General features: G+C 43.3%; 1 protein-coding gene and 1 non-coding gene across 3 annotated transcripts in view; one reads left to right on the top strand and one right to left on the bottom strand.

Moving 5' to 3' along the window:
* Positions 1 to 13,659, top strand: part of LOC121869929 (monocarboxylate transporter 6-like) — a 26,742-nt gene extending 13,083 nt beyond the window's left edge. For both annotated transcript variants that reach the window (XM_042371495.1, XM_042371494.1), the window contains one exon: positions 13,303 to 13,659. In XM_042371495.1, coding sequence (XP_042227429.1) covers positions 13,303 to 13,445 — 143 coding nt within the window. In that variant the 3' untranslated portion in view covers positions 13,446 to 13,659. The remainder of the gene's footprint in view (positions 1 to 13,302) is intronic.
* Positions 13,660 to 14,911: 1,252 nt separating this feature from the next.
* LOC121870037 lies at positions 14,912 to 15,013 on the bottom strand. Its single transcript, XR_006089625.1, has one exon. It is a non-coding gene; the product is annotated as a U6 spliceosomal RNA (small nuclear RNA).
* Positions 15,014 to 18,139: the final 3,126 nt, after the last annotated feature.

Raw genomic sequence — 18,139 nt, 5'->3', positions numbered from 1 at the left:
GTGAGATCTATATCTACATCACTACAAATAACACCACCCATCACCACTACTTTAACACCATCCATCATCACTACATATAACATCGTCCATCATCACTAAATATATTGCATCACATCATCACTTACTCAAAGCACAAAACCATCATCACTACATACAACACCATCCATCATCACTACATATAACGATATCCATCATCACTACATAATTATAACACCTTCCATCATCACTACAGATAAAACACCTATCATCTTCATACTTGCCTGTCCATCATGCTATACTTAACACCATCCATCATCACTATACTTAACATCACCATCTTCACTACATATAACGATCCATCAACACTACATAATTATAACACCTTCCATCATCACTACAGATAAGAACATCTCTATCATCACTATACTTAACACCATTCATCCCTGTCACTATACTTAACACCATCCATCATCACTATACATAACACCATCCATCATCACTACATATAACATCATCCATCATCACTACACATATAACACCATCCATCATCACTACATACAACACCACATCCATCATCACTACATATAACATTATCCATCATCACTACATAATTATACTTTTAACTTCCATCATCACTACAGATAAAAGCATCATCACTATACTTAACACCATCCATCATCACTATACTTAACACCATCCATCATCACTATGTACCAACATCACCCATCTTCACTACATAGAAATATACACAGATTCAGAACTGCATCAATCAAAACCAAAACACACCTATTCAAAGCCCTCATGCGCCCACTACTGACATATAAAACCATCTATCATTACTACAGATCGGTAAAGTATTTTCCGAGAATCTCGTGCGGAGACCTTACAACATTTCCACATCTTTTTCAACCTCTGTGTGGTTTAACGAGTCGGGTCGGGTTGGGTGTGTCGGATCGGGTTGGATGGAGTTTTTTTTGAGATCCCCACATGACACTTGCTATCCATGCCAAGTTTGGTCCGGGCGGCTCATTCGCTAGGCCACGGTAGGACGCCACCCTCCGGGACACTCCACATTGTCTCACTGTTCAGTCCCCAAAATATCTTCTTCCATCATTAGTTCATTAACGTTGTATGTAAGTTCCACTACAACGGTACAGCAAACTATATTTTTTTAGCATTAAACTGTTATTGTTTTATTATCTAATCATCACTGCATATAACATCACCCATCATCACTACATATAACATCATCCATCATCACTACATATAACATCATCCATCATCACCACATATAACCTCAGCCATCATCATTACATATAACACCATCCATCATCACTACATATAACACCATGCATCATCACTACATATAACACCACCTATCATCACTACATATAACAACATCCATCATCACTACATATAACATCATCCATCATCACTACATATAACACCATCCATCATCACTACATATAACACCATCCATCATCACTACATATAACGCCATCCATCATCACGACATATAACACCACCCATCATCACTACATATAACACCATCCATCATCACTACATATAACATCATCTATCATCGCTACATATAGCACCATCCATCATCACTACATATAAAACCATCTATCATTACTACAGATCGGTAAAGTAGTTTCCGAGAATCTCGTGCGGAGACCTTACAACATTTCCACATCATTTTCAACCTCTGTGTGGTTTAACGAGTCGGGTCGGGTTGGGTGTGTCGGATCGGCTTGGATGGAGTTTTTTTTGAGATCCCCACATGACACTTGCTATCCATGCCAAGTTTGGTCCGGGCGGCTCATTCGCTAGGCCACGGTAGGACGCCACCCTCCGGGACACTCCACATTGTCTCACTGTTCAGTCCCCAAAACATCTTCTTCCATCATTAGTTCATTAACGTTGTATGTAAGTTCCACTACAACGGTACAGCAAACTATATTTTTTTAGCATTAAACTGTTATTATTTTATTGTCTAATCATCACTGCATATAACATCATCCATCATCACTACATATAACATCATCCATCATCACCACATATAACCTCAGCCATCATCATTACATATAACACCATCCATCATCACTACATATAACACCATGCATCATCACTACATATAACACCACCTATCATCACTACATATAACAACATCCATCATCACTACATATAACATTATCCATCATCACTACATATAACACCATCCATCATCACTACATATAACATCATCTATCATCGCTACATATAACACCATCCATCATCACTACATATAAAACCATCTATCATTACTACAGATCGGTAAAGTAGTTTCCGAGAATCTCGTGCGGAGACCCTACAACATTTCCACATCTTTTTCAACTTCTGTGTGGTTTAACGAGTCGGGTCGGGTTGGGTGTGTCGTATCGGGTTGGATGGAGTTTTTTTTGAGATCCCCACATGACACTTGCTATCCATGCCAAGTTTGGTCCGGGCGGCTAATTCGCTAGGCCACGGTAGGACGCCACCCTCCGGGACACTCCACATTGTCTCACTGTTCAGTCCCCAAAACATCTTCTTCCATCATTAGTTCATTAACGTTGTATGTAAGTTCCACTACAACGGTACAGCAAACTATATTTTTTTAGCATTAAACTGTTATTATTTTATTGTCTAATCATCACTGCATATAACACCACCCATCATCACTACATATAACATCATCCATCATCACTACATATAACATCATCCATCATCACCACATATAACCTCAGCCATCATCATTACATATAACACCATCCATCATCACTACATATAACACCATGCATCATCACTACATATAACACCACCTATCATCACTACATATAACAACATCCATCATCACTACATATAACATCATCCATCATCACTACATATAACACCATCCATCATCACTACATATAACACCATCCATCATCACTACATATAACACCATCCATCATCACTACATATAACACTATCCATCAACACTACATATAACACCACCCATCATCACCACATATAACACCATCCATCATCACTACAGATCGGTAAAGTAGGTTCCGAGATTCTCGTCGGACACACAAACACACATACTTCTTTGTGATAAGATCACACAGGGAAAAGGGAAACAATGGAGCACCCTAGCTTTCGTCTTTATTCAAGACATCTTCAGAGGCAACTGTATTACATGGAGAGAGAGAGAGGCTTAAGTACACAGGGTGACCTTACTAAACATGAGGTCAGGTCATAAACATGATATCCACTAATACGCACACCACCACCACCACAAAAGCAAAGGATCTTAAGAGAAAGGGCGATGTGACTAGTCAAGTTAAGTCAGGTAAAAAATATGGGTCCCACTAATCATCTATCCTACATCTAACTCCAATGCTTTAAAAGGATTTTTAACCTTGGGCCACTGACAAATAAATTTGTGTAACATATTATCAGTTTTGTACTGATCATCACTAAGTTTTATAGAATTCAATTCCCTAATCAAACTAGCTTCAACCAGAAGTCCTTCTGTGACACATGATGATTTATACACTTCTAAGCTGTTCTCCCAATCTGTGGGATGATTATTGTTCCTAACATGAACGAATAGGGCACTGCTTTCAGATGCTGTTCTGATATTGTACTTGTGCTGTGTATTTCTGAGTTGCAATGCTTTCCCAGCCTGACCTACATAATTTCCATTACAGTTGCTACATGGAATGCAGAAAACACTTCCATTTACATTCATGGTTGGACTATTCTTGATTAATATATTGGTAATAGTAAAGTCATACATAAAAACAACATTAATATTTAATAATGTAAGGGACTGAAATAACGGAACAAATTCATTGCGAAAGGGCAGTCAAAATATTCTTAAATGTAGGAATTTGCCTGGTTTGAGTAAAATGGAAGGATTTTTTAGCCCTTCTAAAACAATGATCTACAAACAATATATATATATATATATATATATATATATATATATATATATATATATATATATATATATATATATATATATATATATATATATATATATATATATATATATATATATATATATATATATATATATATATATATATATATATATATATATATATATATATGTAACCGGTCGGAATTTGCTGGACTTTAATTTCTCACTTGACTTGGGGTTTATTAAAATTTAATAGATGGTAAAGGCAGTGGAAGCGCCCCTTTGAGAAAAATCCCGAACCAGCACAAGAACACTTAAATCTACTACACAAAATGAACTGTCCGTGACCCGTGGAAGGATAGCGTCTGTGACTGGGATGAATGAGACACACTGTAAAATTTAGACACTTATATTCCCTCCAACACTACAAACACAATCAAATAATGGTACACCAATATGCGCACCTCTTAACTTAAACTTTAAACACTACTCTGGGGAATAAAAGTTATACATGACATAGAAATTATTAGAAACACAGGCAACAATAAATTTGAAGTATTAAGAAATGTTGCTCGCCCACATGAACAGGCCTTAAGGCTTTCACAAAATAATATCAGTCACTTAGGAAATGGTACTAAAAAATAAGAAATTAAATACTCCACAATGAATAGGCCTTAAGGGTCTTCAACAAAATAATATCAGTCACTGAGGAATGGTAATAAAATTTAAGAAATTAAATACTCTACAATGAATAGGCCTTAAGGGCACTCAACAAGATATTATCAGTCACTGAGGAAATGGTAATAAAATTTGAGAAATTAAATACTCTACAATGAATAGGCCTTAAGGGCACTCAACAAAATTATAGCACCCCAACAGATGCACACTTCCTAACCTAACTTAACCACTACTCTGGGGAACAAGGTTATACCTGAGATCAGAATTATGAAGAACAATCAGATGCATTAAAAGAATCAATCACAGTATCACTCTGGTTCCACTTAATGGCACAAACATTCAAAACAATATTATCAAAATTATTTAAGAAATATTAACTACACACGTCAAGATAATATCAGTCTGAGGAGTGGTGTTAACTACACCCGTAATAATGAAGATAAAATGTTCCTCTAGGTATCTCCTAGAGTCCTAGACTCACGGTCTCAGTGTGTGACCATTAATATACTCAGATAGCCTCAGTGTACTCCCAGTGCGTCCATGGGCAGGAAGAGAGTGAGCCAATCAGACCTTGTGCAGTTGAGAGAAACTTTAGCTTCCCGTTAGCAAGAGGGTTTCACTAGCTGACCGAGGACACGTGGTGTTGTGCACCGGAGTGGTAAGAACTGATCACCCACTGCCGATGCTGGTCCCGTGTCGTTTTAGTTGTCGGGAGCACTCGTTCACTCAAGAGATCCTTTGCTACCCCGCTAAACAGTGACAGGCCTACACTGATCGGTCCAATGGCGACAATCGCCACCCTCAATCATCAACGGCAGTCAATCTCTCGCAGTCAACTCCGGTCAACTCCAATCAACTCCGGTCAACTCCAATCAACTCCAATCAAGTGGGTTCTGACGGAAACCTTGTTATACTGCAATAGCGCAGCACAGGTGACTAGGCCACGTGACTATTTCTGATGGACGCGCGGAACGTCTTGTCTGTGTGAATGCTCTCCGGGACTGGGCCTAGCCAGCGTCGCGTCTCCTCAAGGCGTTACCTTAGGTCTACGTGATATATTTACCGCCTAACTAATAACTCCTTGGGACACCCGTAACATTATTCAGACTGCTAAACGATCTATAATAATTTCAAATTCAATAATAGTCCCTTAACTTCATGAATCACATCATTATTAATTCGGTAAATTACATTTAATATCATATAGGCCTAGTTCCGCAGTCTCTCGCTACGAGCAGGCAGCGCTCCCTCCCCTCAGATGACCTTGAACGCTCAGTATCACTCATGGCGGGGCATTTGAAATTACTCTGAAATTTCTGGATATCACAATCGACCCCCCTAAAAAAAAGACAGCACTGTCCTCATGTGCTGAGAAAACATGCATACGACCCCCCTAACATTTTGTTCTAAGGACTGCACCTCACCCCTTTTGCTAAATGCAGCATTTGTCTTCTCTTCTCTCCTTTTCTCTCCCGCTAACACTCGACCCCCCTAAAAAAAGACAGCACTGCCCTCATGTGCTGAGAGAACAACTTAGAACCCACCTTCAACTCTGTACTATTCCACTCGCAGCTAGCAACTCCATTTCTTCCTAGCCCAACTCAATCCAACCAGAACATCACGCTCCCCTTTTGCCTGGCCCTTAACTAGAGAACCAATGTCAAAATTAATACCAGCCCAAAACAAACATGCTCTCCTTTGGCCTGGCCCTTGAACAAAGAGGAACCAGTGTCAAAAAAATACACAGTCCAAAACAAGCATGCTCTCCTTTTGCCTGGCCCTTGAACTAAGAGGAACCAGTGTCAAAAAATACACAGTCCAAAACAAGCATGCTCTCCTTTTGCCTGGCCCTTGAACTAAGAGGAACCAGTGTCAAAAAAAAATACTCAGTCCATCTCCAACATTCTCTCCTTTTGCCTGGCCCTTGAGCTAAGAGGAACCAGTGTCAAAACAATACTCAGTCCACGTCTCCGAACCTCATGCCGGCAGACCAACCCTCTGACAATGTACCAGTCCATCTTAGTGAGGCCCTGGACATTACAACCGTACTCTCAATCCCGCTCATTACAGCAACTCAATCCCGCTCATGACAGCAACCACTACTCAACGCACATCTCTGACCTAACCATCTCTCCAATCCCCTCTGATGACCTGCCCCTTCTCATTACCCTGCAACCTAAACTGTAATTTGTCGGCTTCGTCTTTCAGTTGCAGGCTCGATCGACCTCTCCGAACTACTTCTCTTCATCCTGCTCATCTGGAGTGGGGGCTCCTCGTCTTCCTCCTCAGATTCATCCATCGCTGGGTCTCCCGGATGCCTTAGGGTTGGAGCAGCCTTCAAGTTGCTCCGGTTTTCCACTCTCGCTTCCAGGTCTTCTCCCCAACTGGGCTCAATGCGATATAAACCGGGCCTTGGATTTAGGACCTCAACAATGTGCCATCTCGTATCAAACCAATGGTTTTGCAGCTTACACCGGCCTATTTTTACATTGTTCCTCAGCAAAACCTCCTGGCCCACTTCCCAGCTACTCTCGTGGGCTTTCTCTTCTCTTGTTCTTCTATTTATTTCCTTACGTCTCCGAACATTGATCTCCACTGCTTCCTGCAATCTTCGTTGCCGGTCTCTAATCACCATCACCCACTCATCTACCGGCTCTGGGTCTACTTCCGGCCTGAGGTCAAACGGCAGGTTTGGTTCTATCCCGTAAAACAACAGGAATGGGGAAAACCCTGTCGTGGCATGCGGAGTCGCGTTATATTGTGACACCACTGCCGGCAGATGCTCTGGCCACCTATTCTTTTCCTCTGCCTCGAGGGTGGCCAGCAGACCGTGCAGGGTTCGATTGAACCGTTCCACCATACCATTTCCCTGTGGGTGATATGCTGACGTCCTTATTTTCTTCACCCCAAAGGTGGCACAAGTTTGTCGGACCAAGGCACTGCCAAAATTCCTTCCCTGATCGGTCAACAGTCGCTCAGGTGCACCCACTGCCAGGAAGATTCGATTCACCAGGATCTTTGCAATCGTCGAGGCTTTCTGGTCTTTGGTGGGAAAGGCCCAAGTGTAACGACTGTATATGTCAACCATTATCAGGACATTCTCCAATCCTTGCCGCTTGTCCAGCAAGGTGAAATCTGCGGCCAGTGTCTCTAATGGTTTGGCAGCTTCAATCGTCCCTAAATGCAGTTGGGGTTTCGGCACTTCATCTTTTGCTACTCCACACCTCTCGCAGCTGGCTATGTAGTCTCGCACTGTTTCTCCCATGCCTGACCAGAACCCTCGCTCCTGCACCAGCGACAGGGTGCGATCTCGCCCCTGATGGCCAAACTCGTCGTGGCAGGCTCTAGTCAAAGCCTCCTGCAAGTTTGGAGTTAACACTGGCACCTCCCTCCATAGATTCTTCCCTTCGGGTCTTCTATGCCAGACAACATCTTCTCTTACGATCAGGGATTTCCTAGCTCGGTACATCTTGCGGAAATCATCATTTTGGAGCTCTACCTGTACCTCATCCTCTGGCAGCTCTCCCACCAACCATCTTCGCAGTTTTGTCATATAGTCCATGCCTTCTTGCTCCTTACGCAGCCCATCCATCGTCCACAGTTCCTTCCTTCCTGCCCCGTTCTCCTCTAGTACATGCATCGCTGTATACTCTTCTTCACTATCCTCCTCCTGTTCCGCCGGGATTCTAGATAGAGTATCCGCCACAATGTTGTTCTTCCCCGGCTTGTACTCTATAGTAAAGTTAAACTGCTCGAGATCCGCATTCCACCTACTTTCCACGGCACCTAGTTTTTGTTCCGCCTCTCTCAGCCCCGTGATCCACTCGTCTAGACTATGGTGAGGATACTTCTTGATCTCATCCACTAACCACATACGGCTTTGTTCCTCCTTGAGCCCCCGAGTGATTGCATCTCCCAACAGGGCCTTATCATATTTATGATCATGGTGGTTCAACTCATCGTTTAAATCGAGCATAGCATCGTAATATTCAAGAAGCGTTTCGTTGCTCCCTTGTTTCCGCGTCATCATCTTCCGAATGGCGTCGTACGTGGCCGTCTGCCCGCCGTATGGCTGCTTCAAATAACAAGTTAATTCATCTACGGTTTCCCAGTCTCTGCGTGCATTGTATACGCGATCTGCCGCAGGCCCCGCAAGATGCCTTATTACGAACTGGATTCGACGGACTTCGTCTCCGTCTAGCAGCTTGAGGGTTCGGTCAACCTCTCTTAACCACTTTCCTACCTCTATTCCTGGCCTACCGTCGAACTTGGACATGGTCAACCCGGCCCCGAGACTAGTTCCCTCTCTACTATTGTGTCTCCTCATCTCCCACATCGTCTCATCGTGCTGTATTTTATACTGTGTCTTTACCCTATCTAGTGCATCCCCCAACAGAGCTAGTTGTTGTTGGTGTTCCGTCTCTAACTGTTGCAATTGTGTGTGGTACTCCCCCCTTAACTGTTGTACATATACTCCATACTCCCCCCTGATTTGGTTCGCCCATGCCTGACATTCCCCATTGATCTTCCCTTCTAACTGTTCCAATCGTTCCTGGTACTCTCCCCGGATTTTCCCCTCTAGCTTCCCAATACGTTCCACGAACTCCTCTCTCAACCGCACCAACCCCGGGCTGTCTCTCCTTTTCTCCGAGTAACCCCGCACCGTCAACCACAACAAACCCATTCCCATGGCGAGCATGTGTAGAGTTGAGGTCACACTCTCTACCGTTTCCATCCACTCCATGATTACGCTCATTATCCCAACCACAGAACTATCAGTCACGAAATAAAAACAACCATGCTCTGCTACCATTTGTAACCGGTCGGAATTTGCTGGACTTTAATTTCTCACTTGACTTGGGGTTTATTAAAATTTAATAGATGGTAAAGGCAGTGGAAGCGCCCCTTTGAGAAAAATCCCGAACCAGCACAAGAACACTTAAATCTACTACACAAAATGAACTGTCCGTGACCCGTGGAAGGATAGCGTCTGTGACTGGGATGAATGAGACACACTGTAAAATTTAGACACTTATATTCCCTCCAACACTACAAACACAATCAAATAATGGTACACCAATATGCGCACCTCTTAACTTAAACTTTAAACACTACTCTGGGGAATAAAAGTTATACATGACATAGAAATTATTAGAAACACAGGCAACAATAAATTTGAAGTATTAAGAAATGTTGCTGCACACATGAACAGGCCTTAAGGGCTTTCACAAAATAATATCAGTCACTTAGGAAATGGTACTAAAAAATAAGAAATTAAATACTCCACAATGAATAGGCCTTAAGGGTCTTCAACAAAATAATATCAGTCACTGAGGAATGGTAATAAAATTTAAGAAATTAAATACTCTACAATGAATAGGCCTTAAGGGCACTCAACAAGATAATATCAGTCACTGAGGAAATGGTAATAAAATTTAAGAAATTAAATACTCTACAATGAATAGGCCTTAAGGGCACTCAACAAAATTATAGCACCCCAACAGATGCACACTTCCTAACCTAACTTAACCACTACTCTGGGGAACAAGGTTATACCTGAGATCAGAATTATGAAGAACAATCAGATGCATTAAAAGAATCAATCACAGTATCACTCTGGTTCCACTTAATGGCACAAACATTCAAAACAATATTATCAAAATTATTTAAGAAATATTAACTACACACGTCAAGATAATATCAGTCTGAGGAGTGGTGTTAACTACACCCGTAATAATGAAGATAAAATGTTCCTCTAGGTATCTCCTAGAGTCCTAGACTCACGGTCTCAGTGTGTGACCATTAATATACTCAGATAGCCTCAGTGTACTCCCAGTGCGTCCATGGGCAGGAAGAGAGTGAGCCAATCAGACCTTGTGCAGTTGAGAGAAACTTTAGCTTCCCGTTAGCAAGAGGGTTTCACTAGCTGACCGAGGACACGTGGTGTTGTGCACCGGAGTGGTAAGAACTGATCACCCACTGCCGATGCTGGTCCCGTGTCGTTTTAGTTGTCGGGAGCACTCGTTCACTCAAGAGATCCTTTGCTACCCCGCTAAACAGTGACAGGCCTACACTGATCGGTCCAATGGCGACAATCGCCACCCTCAATCATCAACGGCAGTCAATCTCTCGCAGTCAACTCCGGTCAACTCCAATCAACTCCAATCAAGTGGGTTTTGTTATACTGCAATAGCGCAGCACAGGTGACTAGGCCACGTGACTATTTCTGATGGACGCGCGGAACGTCTTGTCTGTGTGAATGCTCTCCGGGACTGGGCCTAGCCAGCGTCGCGTCTCCTCAAGGCGTTACCTTGGGCCTACGTGATATATTTTCCGCCTAACTAATAACTCCTTGGGACACCCGTAACATTATTCAGACTGCTAAACGATCTATAATAATTTCAAATTCAATAATAGTCCCTTAACTTCATGAATCGCATCATTATTAATTCGGTAAATTACATTTAATATCATATAGGCCTAGTTCCGCAGTCTCTCGCTAAGAGCAGGCAGCGCTCCCTCCCCTCAGATGACCTTGAACGCTCAGTATCACTCATGGCGGGGCATTTGAAATTACTCTGAAATTTCTGGATATCACATATATATATATAAAACAAAGAAGTATGTCTGTGTGTTTGTGTTTGTGTTTGTGTTTGTGTGTGTGTGTGTGTGTGTGTCCGCACGAGAATCTCGGAAACAACTTTACCAATCTGTAGTGATGATGGATGGTGTTATATGAAGTGATGATGGATGGTGTTATACGTAGTGATGATGGGTGGTGTTATATGTAGTGATGATGGATGGTGTTATATGTAGTGATGATGGATGGTGTTATATGTAGTGAAGATGGATGATGTTATATGTAGTGATGATGGGTGGTGTTATATGTAGTGATGATTAGACAATCTAACTATATAAAACAAAGAAGTTTGTCTGTGTGTCCGCACGAGAATCTCGGAAACTACTTTACCGATCTGTAGTGGTGATGGATAGTGTTATATGTAGTGATGATGGGTGGTGTTATATGTAGTGATGATGGTGGTGTTATATTTAGTGATGATGGAAGGTGTTATATGTAGTGATGATGGATGAAGTTATATGTAGTGATGATGGGTGGTGTTATATGTAGTAATGATTAGACAATAAAATAATATCAGTTTAATGCGAAAAAAATATACTTTGCTGTACCATTGGAGTGAAAAACATGGAGGAACTTGCATACACCGTTTATAAACTATTGATGGAAGAAGAATTTTTGGAGACTGAACAGTGAGACAATGTGGAGCCTCCCGGAGGGTGGCGTCCTTCCGTTGCCTAGCGGATGAGCCACCCGGAGGGCGGCAATTCTGCTAGTGTAAAATAAAATAAAATACCAACCAACCACCAAACACCCCCAGTCAAAGCCGCACAGAAATACTTACAATTCTTCAGAAGCAACCTAAACATACCCAACCTCACTGACAACCCCTCTCAATAAGAACAACCTAACTCAACAACTCCTCCCTAAACAAAAACTATCACTCCACAAGTCAACTTATTGATCCCAAAAGCCCACATACAGCACCTCTAGTGGCCAGAAATGGAACCACAGGCGAAGTGACGCCAACTGGAAACTAACTCCACAAAAAAATGCCGGTTGCTTGAGCGTTCCGGAGGGTTAAATGCCGGATACTTGAGGTTATACCGTACCAATATTAATAGAATATTATTTAAGAGCCAATGAGCTGCAAGGCGGCAGGGTATGTACCGTCAGCTAAAAAAAAGAACGACTATAGTGTACACTTGCAAGGTTAGTAGCGCTTGAACATAATGGTATGAGGCTAAGATGTAATTTAAACTTGTAGGGGTTTATTATTTACTTATACCAGGTTATTTTATTGAATTAATGCAAATACTACTTTCGATTGCTATTTTATTAAAAATTGTATTATAATATTCTTAAAAGTGGGTGTCGGAGTGGTGAAATATTACTGTGACCTACGGTAGAATAGGGCCTCGACTTCTACACCTTGTGTATCTGTAGGGGTTACGGCAGTTTCACTGATAACTTTTTCCGACAAATGTATGGAACAGCGCAAGGAAGTATTGAAGATGTGCTAACCTTAGATGGACGACTAGACAAGTATCGGACAGATCAATATATATCATAATTTTCCGAATCCTGTTTTTATAAACTATTTGATACTAAGTTACTTGATACCTTTAACATTATCACCTAACTTACTGTAGTATCAAATAGTTAATAAAACAGGTTCATAAATTGGTAATATTGCAGTAAACAGCAACCACAAAATTCCGGAAATTCACTACACTCAGTCGATAGAACTATTTTTTTCTATGACAATTTTCTCATATTACACTAGGTTAGGTTAAGTTACGTTAGGTTGTGTTAGGTAACACATTTTTTTTATCAGATTCTTTGGTTACTGTAATCTGTAATTTTACCCATAAGGAATGATAAAAAAAAACCTCAATGACATTATTCCATTCATTTTAGGGTCTATCGCTGCCCCCTCAACCTCACCACAGGACCTTGACACCCTATAAGATAGGATCCAGTTAGATTTTGGGATTTCTTTATTATGTCTTATCAGAACATTGGTCCACAAACATTTATATGTAACTGCACAGAAAGAATTAATATAATACATAAATTTTGTGAACAAGCACGTTAGAAAAACTAACCAGTGTGACAGTAAAGTGTTTCTCCCCAGGAATTGTCCGGGACGTCACCGGCAGCTACGCCGTCAGCATGTGGGTGTTGGCTGGGCTGGCCGGTTGCTCCTTCTTGCCCTGGATCTTCATGCCGGCCGCCGTCCGTTATGACCACAAGAAACCCATAACACAACTCTCATAACCCATCTTTAATGTGTCACCACAACCAGTTTCGAACACTGCAAAACACTCTTCCTTTATAAGAATAATATTGGATGGTGTCCTGTTGCTTGCACTGGTTAGGTAAAAGAGTTATCAGTGGTAGGGATTATTCTGAAACACTACTTAGTGTTTTCTGTTTTATTACAAACACACACTTATATTTCTTTATACAACGTAATAGATTATTAAGTTGATGATTATAGTCTTAATTTCCCAGTAATTTGGACTGGCTAACAAAGTAAGTGCTAAAATGTTTGTCTATCAGACCAAAGCATCCAAGCCAGTAGAATAACATAGACATAGTACGTAGGTCCATTACGACAGATCGACAGCACTGCCAAAATGATAAGTTGCAGCAACTATTGCTGCAGGTTCCAGAAAATTTGAAAAAAAAGTAGCTATAACGCAGGAGGTGGGCGCCTCGAACTGGTTAACTACGTTACCGATAAGGGCAAATGGTTTCCGTCTTAATAAACAAGAATTTACAGATGCCATTGGTCTAAGGTACGGTCGGCCAGTAGAAGGTTTGCCCTCCCAATGCGTGTGTGGCTCTTTTTACTATGATGGCGATCACGCCATGGTGTGCAAGAAGGGGGGGCTTCATATGCATGAGGCATGACGAGGTAAGGAATCTCACAGCAAATATGTTGAAGGAAATCTGCCGGGACGTCATGGTAGAACCGACCCTCCTTCCATTGGATGGCGAGATCTTCCAACACAGGACCTCAAACACATCTAACGAAGCCCGTGTGGACGTCAGTGCTCGAGGATTCTGGACGCGGGGACAGTGAGCTTTCTTTGACATCAGGATTTTTGATCCCATGGCTGCATGTCACCGTAACCTAGCTCTCGATGCTGCACATAGGAGGAACGAGAACGACAAGAGAATGGCATATGGGGAGAGAATTCAAAACGTTGATCAAGGCAGCTTCACTCCTCTTGTGTTCACAACCTCTGGTGGGATGGGCCCAAGTGCAAGATGTTTCTACGCCAGACTCGCGGAGTTGATCTCCGAACAGAAGCAGCAGCCCAGAAGTTATGTTACAGCCCGGATGAGATGTCGACTGTCTTTCTCTCTCCTTCGGTCGGCTTTGCTCTGCCTCAGGGGAACGAGAGCTTCTGCCCCAACTCCGACAACTGCTGCAGATATTGACTATGAGGCTACTGTCACTGAATGCCGCATAGATCTGTGGCTCAACTAATTTAACACAGATAGGATAGCTTCTTATGTATTAGGAAATTTAATATTAAGGTAATTAAATGGTGGCAAAGGTGTGGCTATTGGGGGAGGCTGGAGGCCACGTATTAAAAAAAAAAAAAAAAAAGTAGTAACCCACACAAGATGACCCACCCTACGGTAACTAAGGTGACATTAAGACCTGACTCAACAGAGATCACGGTCAGGAAGGGAAGAGTTCTCGCCACCAGCCGGGGTTATGACCTTGTTAATTCAAGGAACTACTATCCAACCAGTACTCCTGCTCAGGGGCCATGCTAATCTTCTCTGTATCGTTCCAATTTTAGTATATGTACTGCCGAAGCAAGTACAGCCTTTCGCAACGCCTTCTTCAACAACATCTGCCACTGCCTGGCCTCACCTGGCTGCAACACAGCAGTCCCGGCCGTCTACTGGGCCTCCTCCCCTTCTGTACTCTGACGCTGTCAGCCTTGCTCCCCACCGGTGCCCCCCACAACCCCCCCCTCCAGTAACATGACACATATCATATCCCTCTTCCAAGAATTTACCAACCGCATTGAAAGACTCTTCACTACACTCTGTCCATCTCCGACCTACTCTTGCCCTCTGTTGCCACCCAGTCACTCCTCTCTTCTGGTTTGACACAAGCTGGTAGTCCCCCTGTGAGCCCCCCCCCTGCTCACGGCCTACTCCACCGGCGGCGGCCTTCACTACTGGTGTAGCACCTACCGGGCCTGCCCTGGTGTGTCCTGCTGCCCCCAAGCGAAGTCCTGCCTCATCTACACGACACGTGGTGCCTCACTCTGTCTGTATGTATATTATGTATGTTGTATGTATACCTTGTATGTACGCTACTTATATACATTACTTCTCTAGTCAGTAGCATGTGGCAATGCCCCTATTTCATGTCACCATACGCTTAGATAATGTGCCTGGCGACATCTGGAAACTGCTAATGTACTGTGGGGTACGAGATGTTGGTTCACACTCAGGATGGGATGGAGAAAGGAAACTCACAATGTGCTCTCTGTATACATATTGTATTGGATGTACAGTGCAGCTTGGTGCTGGGAAGTGGCAGCGTGGTTACAAGCGTGGTTACAAGCGTGGTGTAGAGAGAGCTGGTTGGTGAGGATGCTCAGAGGAGGACCAGCTTGTGGGTCGCCATGCTCGCCGGCGGGAGCGAGGGCCGCCAGGCAGGAGCGGAGGAGGTGGTGTTACTTGATGACTGGCTGTAGGTAGAAAGAGAGAGGTAGGTCACCACGAGGTCAGATTTTATATAGCGGAGGTAGGCGTGGCTTAATAGTTGACCTCAGCCATGTAAGGCGGCGCTGGTTGACCTAGACCACGAGGCATACACTGGGGAATTCGCGGGGTCGGCTACTCAGCGACAAGTGTTTGTAGGGGAGGAATCCACTACCGTACCACTTACCACATGTCGCCTGAGAGGTCAGAGAGAGGTCAGTTGACCTACATAGGAGTGTAAGGGCACCCTTGTATAATTCCGTTGAATACAACCTACAGAACTCTACAGGTGTTTATGTTCGCTCCTGTAGTTCGAACCAAGTACCCCGAACATCTCCACTGTCCTCCACCCACCGCAAGCCGCACCCGCTCCTGTGTCTGTCCTGTCTCCACCAGGGCTACCTGCTGGACCTGAGGACACCACCCCCGGCTACCCGTACCCCACCGGCATGTCGACGCACACGCCCTCACAATCACACTAAAAGGTATGACCCTCAACTTGTCAATGCCTATGTGCCTCCCTCCACCCCTACTGTATCTGTTCCACCACACCATATCACCTCTCCCCCCCTCCCCCCATTGTACTTCGCCAGTCCTAGTACAATGGCAACCCTGAGCCTGGTCGCACTGTTTCTAAACTTTGTGGTCAACCGACTCTCACACCCTCTCTCACTACATCTTCACTTGCCCTATGACCTACTCCTGCAGGTCCCCACCTGTTACCAACACCTCTTCCCTCCCTGACCAGATATCCCTCCACACAGTGGCAGGCCTGGCACTTGACATTATTAGGGACCTGCCACACTTTGCCATAAACAGATAAATTGTACCGGGAATTTTCCCCCCACACACTCATCATTCTGTCACTTTATGTAATTTGCTGACAAATCCTTCAGGCTTTTGGGCCATTAATGCATGAGTCATAAAGGCAAGCATGAACTCCGCATGCTTCCCAGATGTGCGCTGTAAACGCTTCTGCGCTTCACCTTGCATAGGATGTAAGAGGGTGCCCAATAAACTAGCTCCCTCGTGGGCAATCCAATCCAATCCAGCGCTCCTGACAATTGACCAAACAAGCCGGTCTAGACACACCCACATTAATGTTCATTAAGAGAGGACATCTACCGGCCTGAGACATTCAATATAAGGGGCCTCCAGCTTCTTCCGTTAATCAAAACAGTGAGGGGCCAGCAACACTCGCTCCCCAGTCCCCCTCGTCGTCCCACCAGCTGCATTGAAGAATGCCGACAATAAGTGCAATTAGGTCTCAGCCCAGTCCATCGACGGTGTGCTATCTACTCATTGTGTCAAATTAAGTGCTGGTTGTGTAGAGGATAGTAATGCGGTGATCCTGAACCTTCTCTATGATTGACATGTGGCAATGCCCATTTACTTGTTAGGTAATATGAATATACCTAATCTACTATATATTGTGTATATATTGAACTAGTAAAATAAAGCTGTAACATGCAATGGTGTTTTATATAATACACTTATACTGAGCATGTTAATATATAATACTATCTTTACACCCTCGAGCCACGCTACCAACTTTCCTCATACTACAACCCTACGACTATAAATTCTTACTTTACACACCATTAGGAGGAGTTAGGAGAGGGCGGGCTGAACGCCTTGCTGTGGGTTAGCTAAGCTAATGGTGTGTTAGGGTTGTGTCATGGATTAGTTATTGTCTGTCGAAACAGGCACTTGACATCCTACCCTATCCCATATATGGGTAAACATTTTGAGGGCCTTATTTAATATTCTGCCGACCCTACTGGCGGATGCTGGTCTAGGGAGGTTGTCTATTGCCTGGCCGTATAGATCGGGGGTGGTAATAACCTTATGAGATTTGGTAACTTTTTGGGAACCATGTATGGTTGTTGTCGTAATCTGGTGTTCTTGCTCTGATCGTTCTATCTTTTGCCAGACTCTGCTGGCCAGGGTGTGCAGCTGCTGGTTGATGGGTTTTATTCTCAGGTCTCTATGCATCTCGGCTGTAGTTCTAGTGAAGGGGTATCTTTCACCTGTGACGAATCTAAGGGCTTCATTTTGGACCACCTGTAATTTTAATATTTGAGTGGTGCTCAAAGTATGAGGAGGTGCTGCTGGATAAGTTAATATCGGTATGATAAATGATGTCACCAGGCGGAGTTTTATTTGTTCAGGAAGCGCTTTAAAGCGGTATAGTTTTCTCAGCTCTCTTCTTGCCTTTTCCTTCCTGGTGT

The sequence above is a fragment of the Homarus americanus genome, unplaced genomic scaffold (genome assembly GCF_018991925.1).
Source record: "Homarus americanus isolate GMGI-L3 unplaced genomic scaffold, GMGI_Hamer_2.0 scaffold14467, whole genome shotgun sequence".
Classification (NCBI taxonomy): Eukaryota; Metazoa; Arthropoda; class Malacostraca; order Decapoda; family Nephropidae; genus Homarus; species Homarus americanus.
Note: the sequence above shows the minus strand (reverse complement) of the source record. Positions and strands in the feature narration are given on the sequence as shown.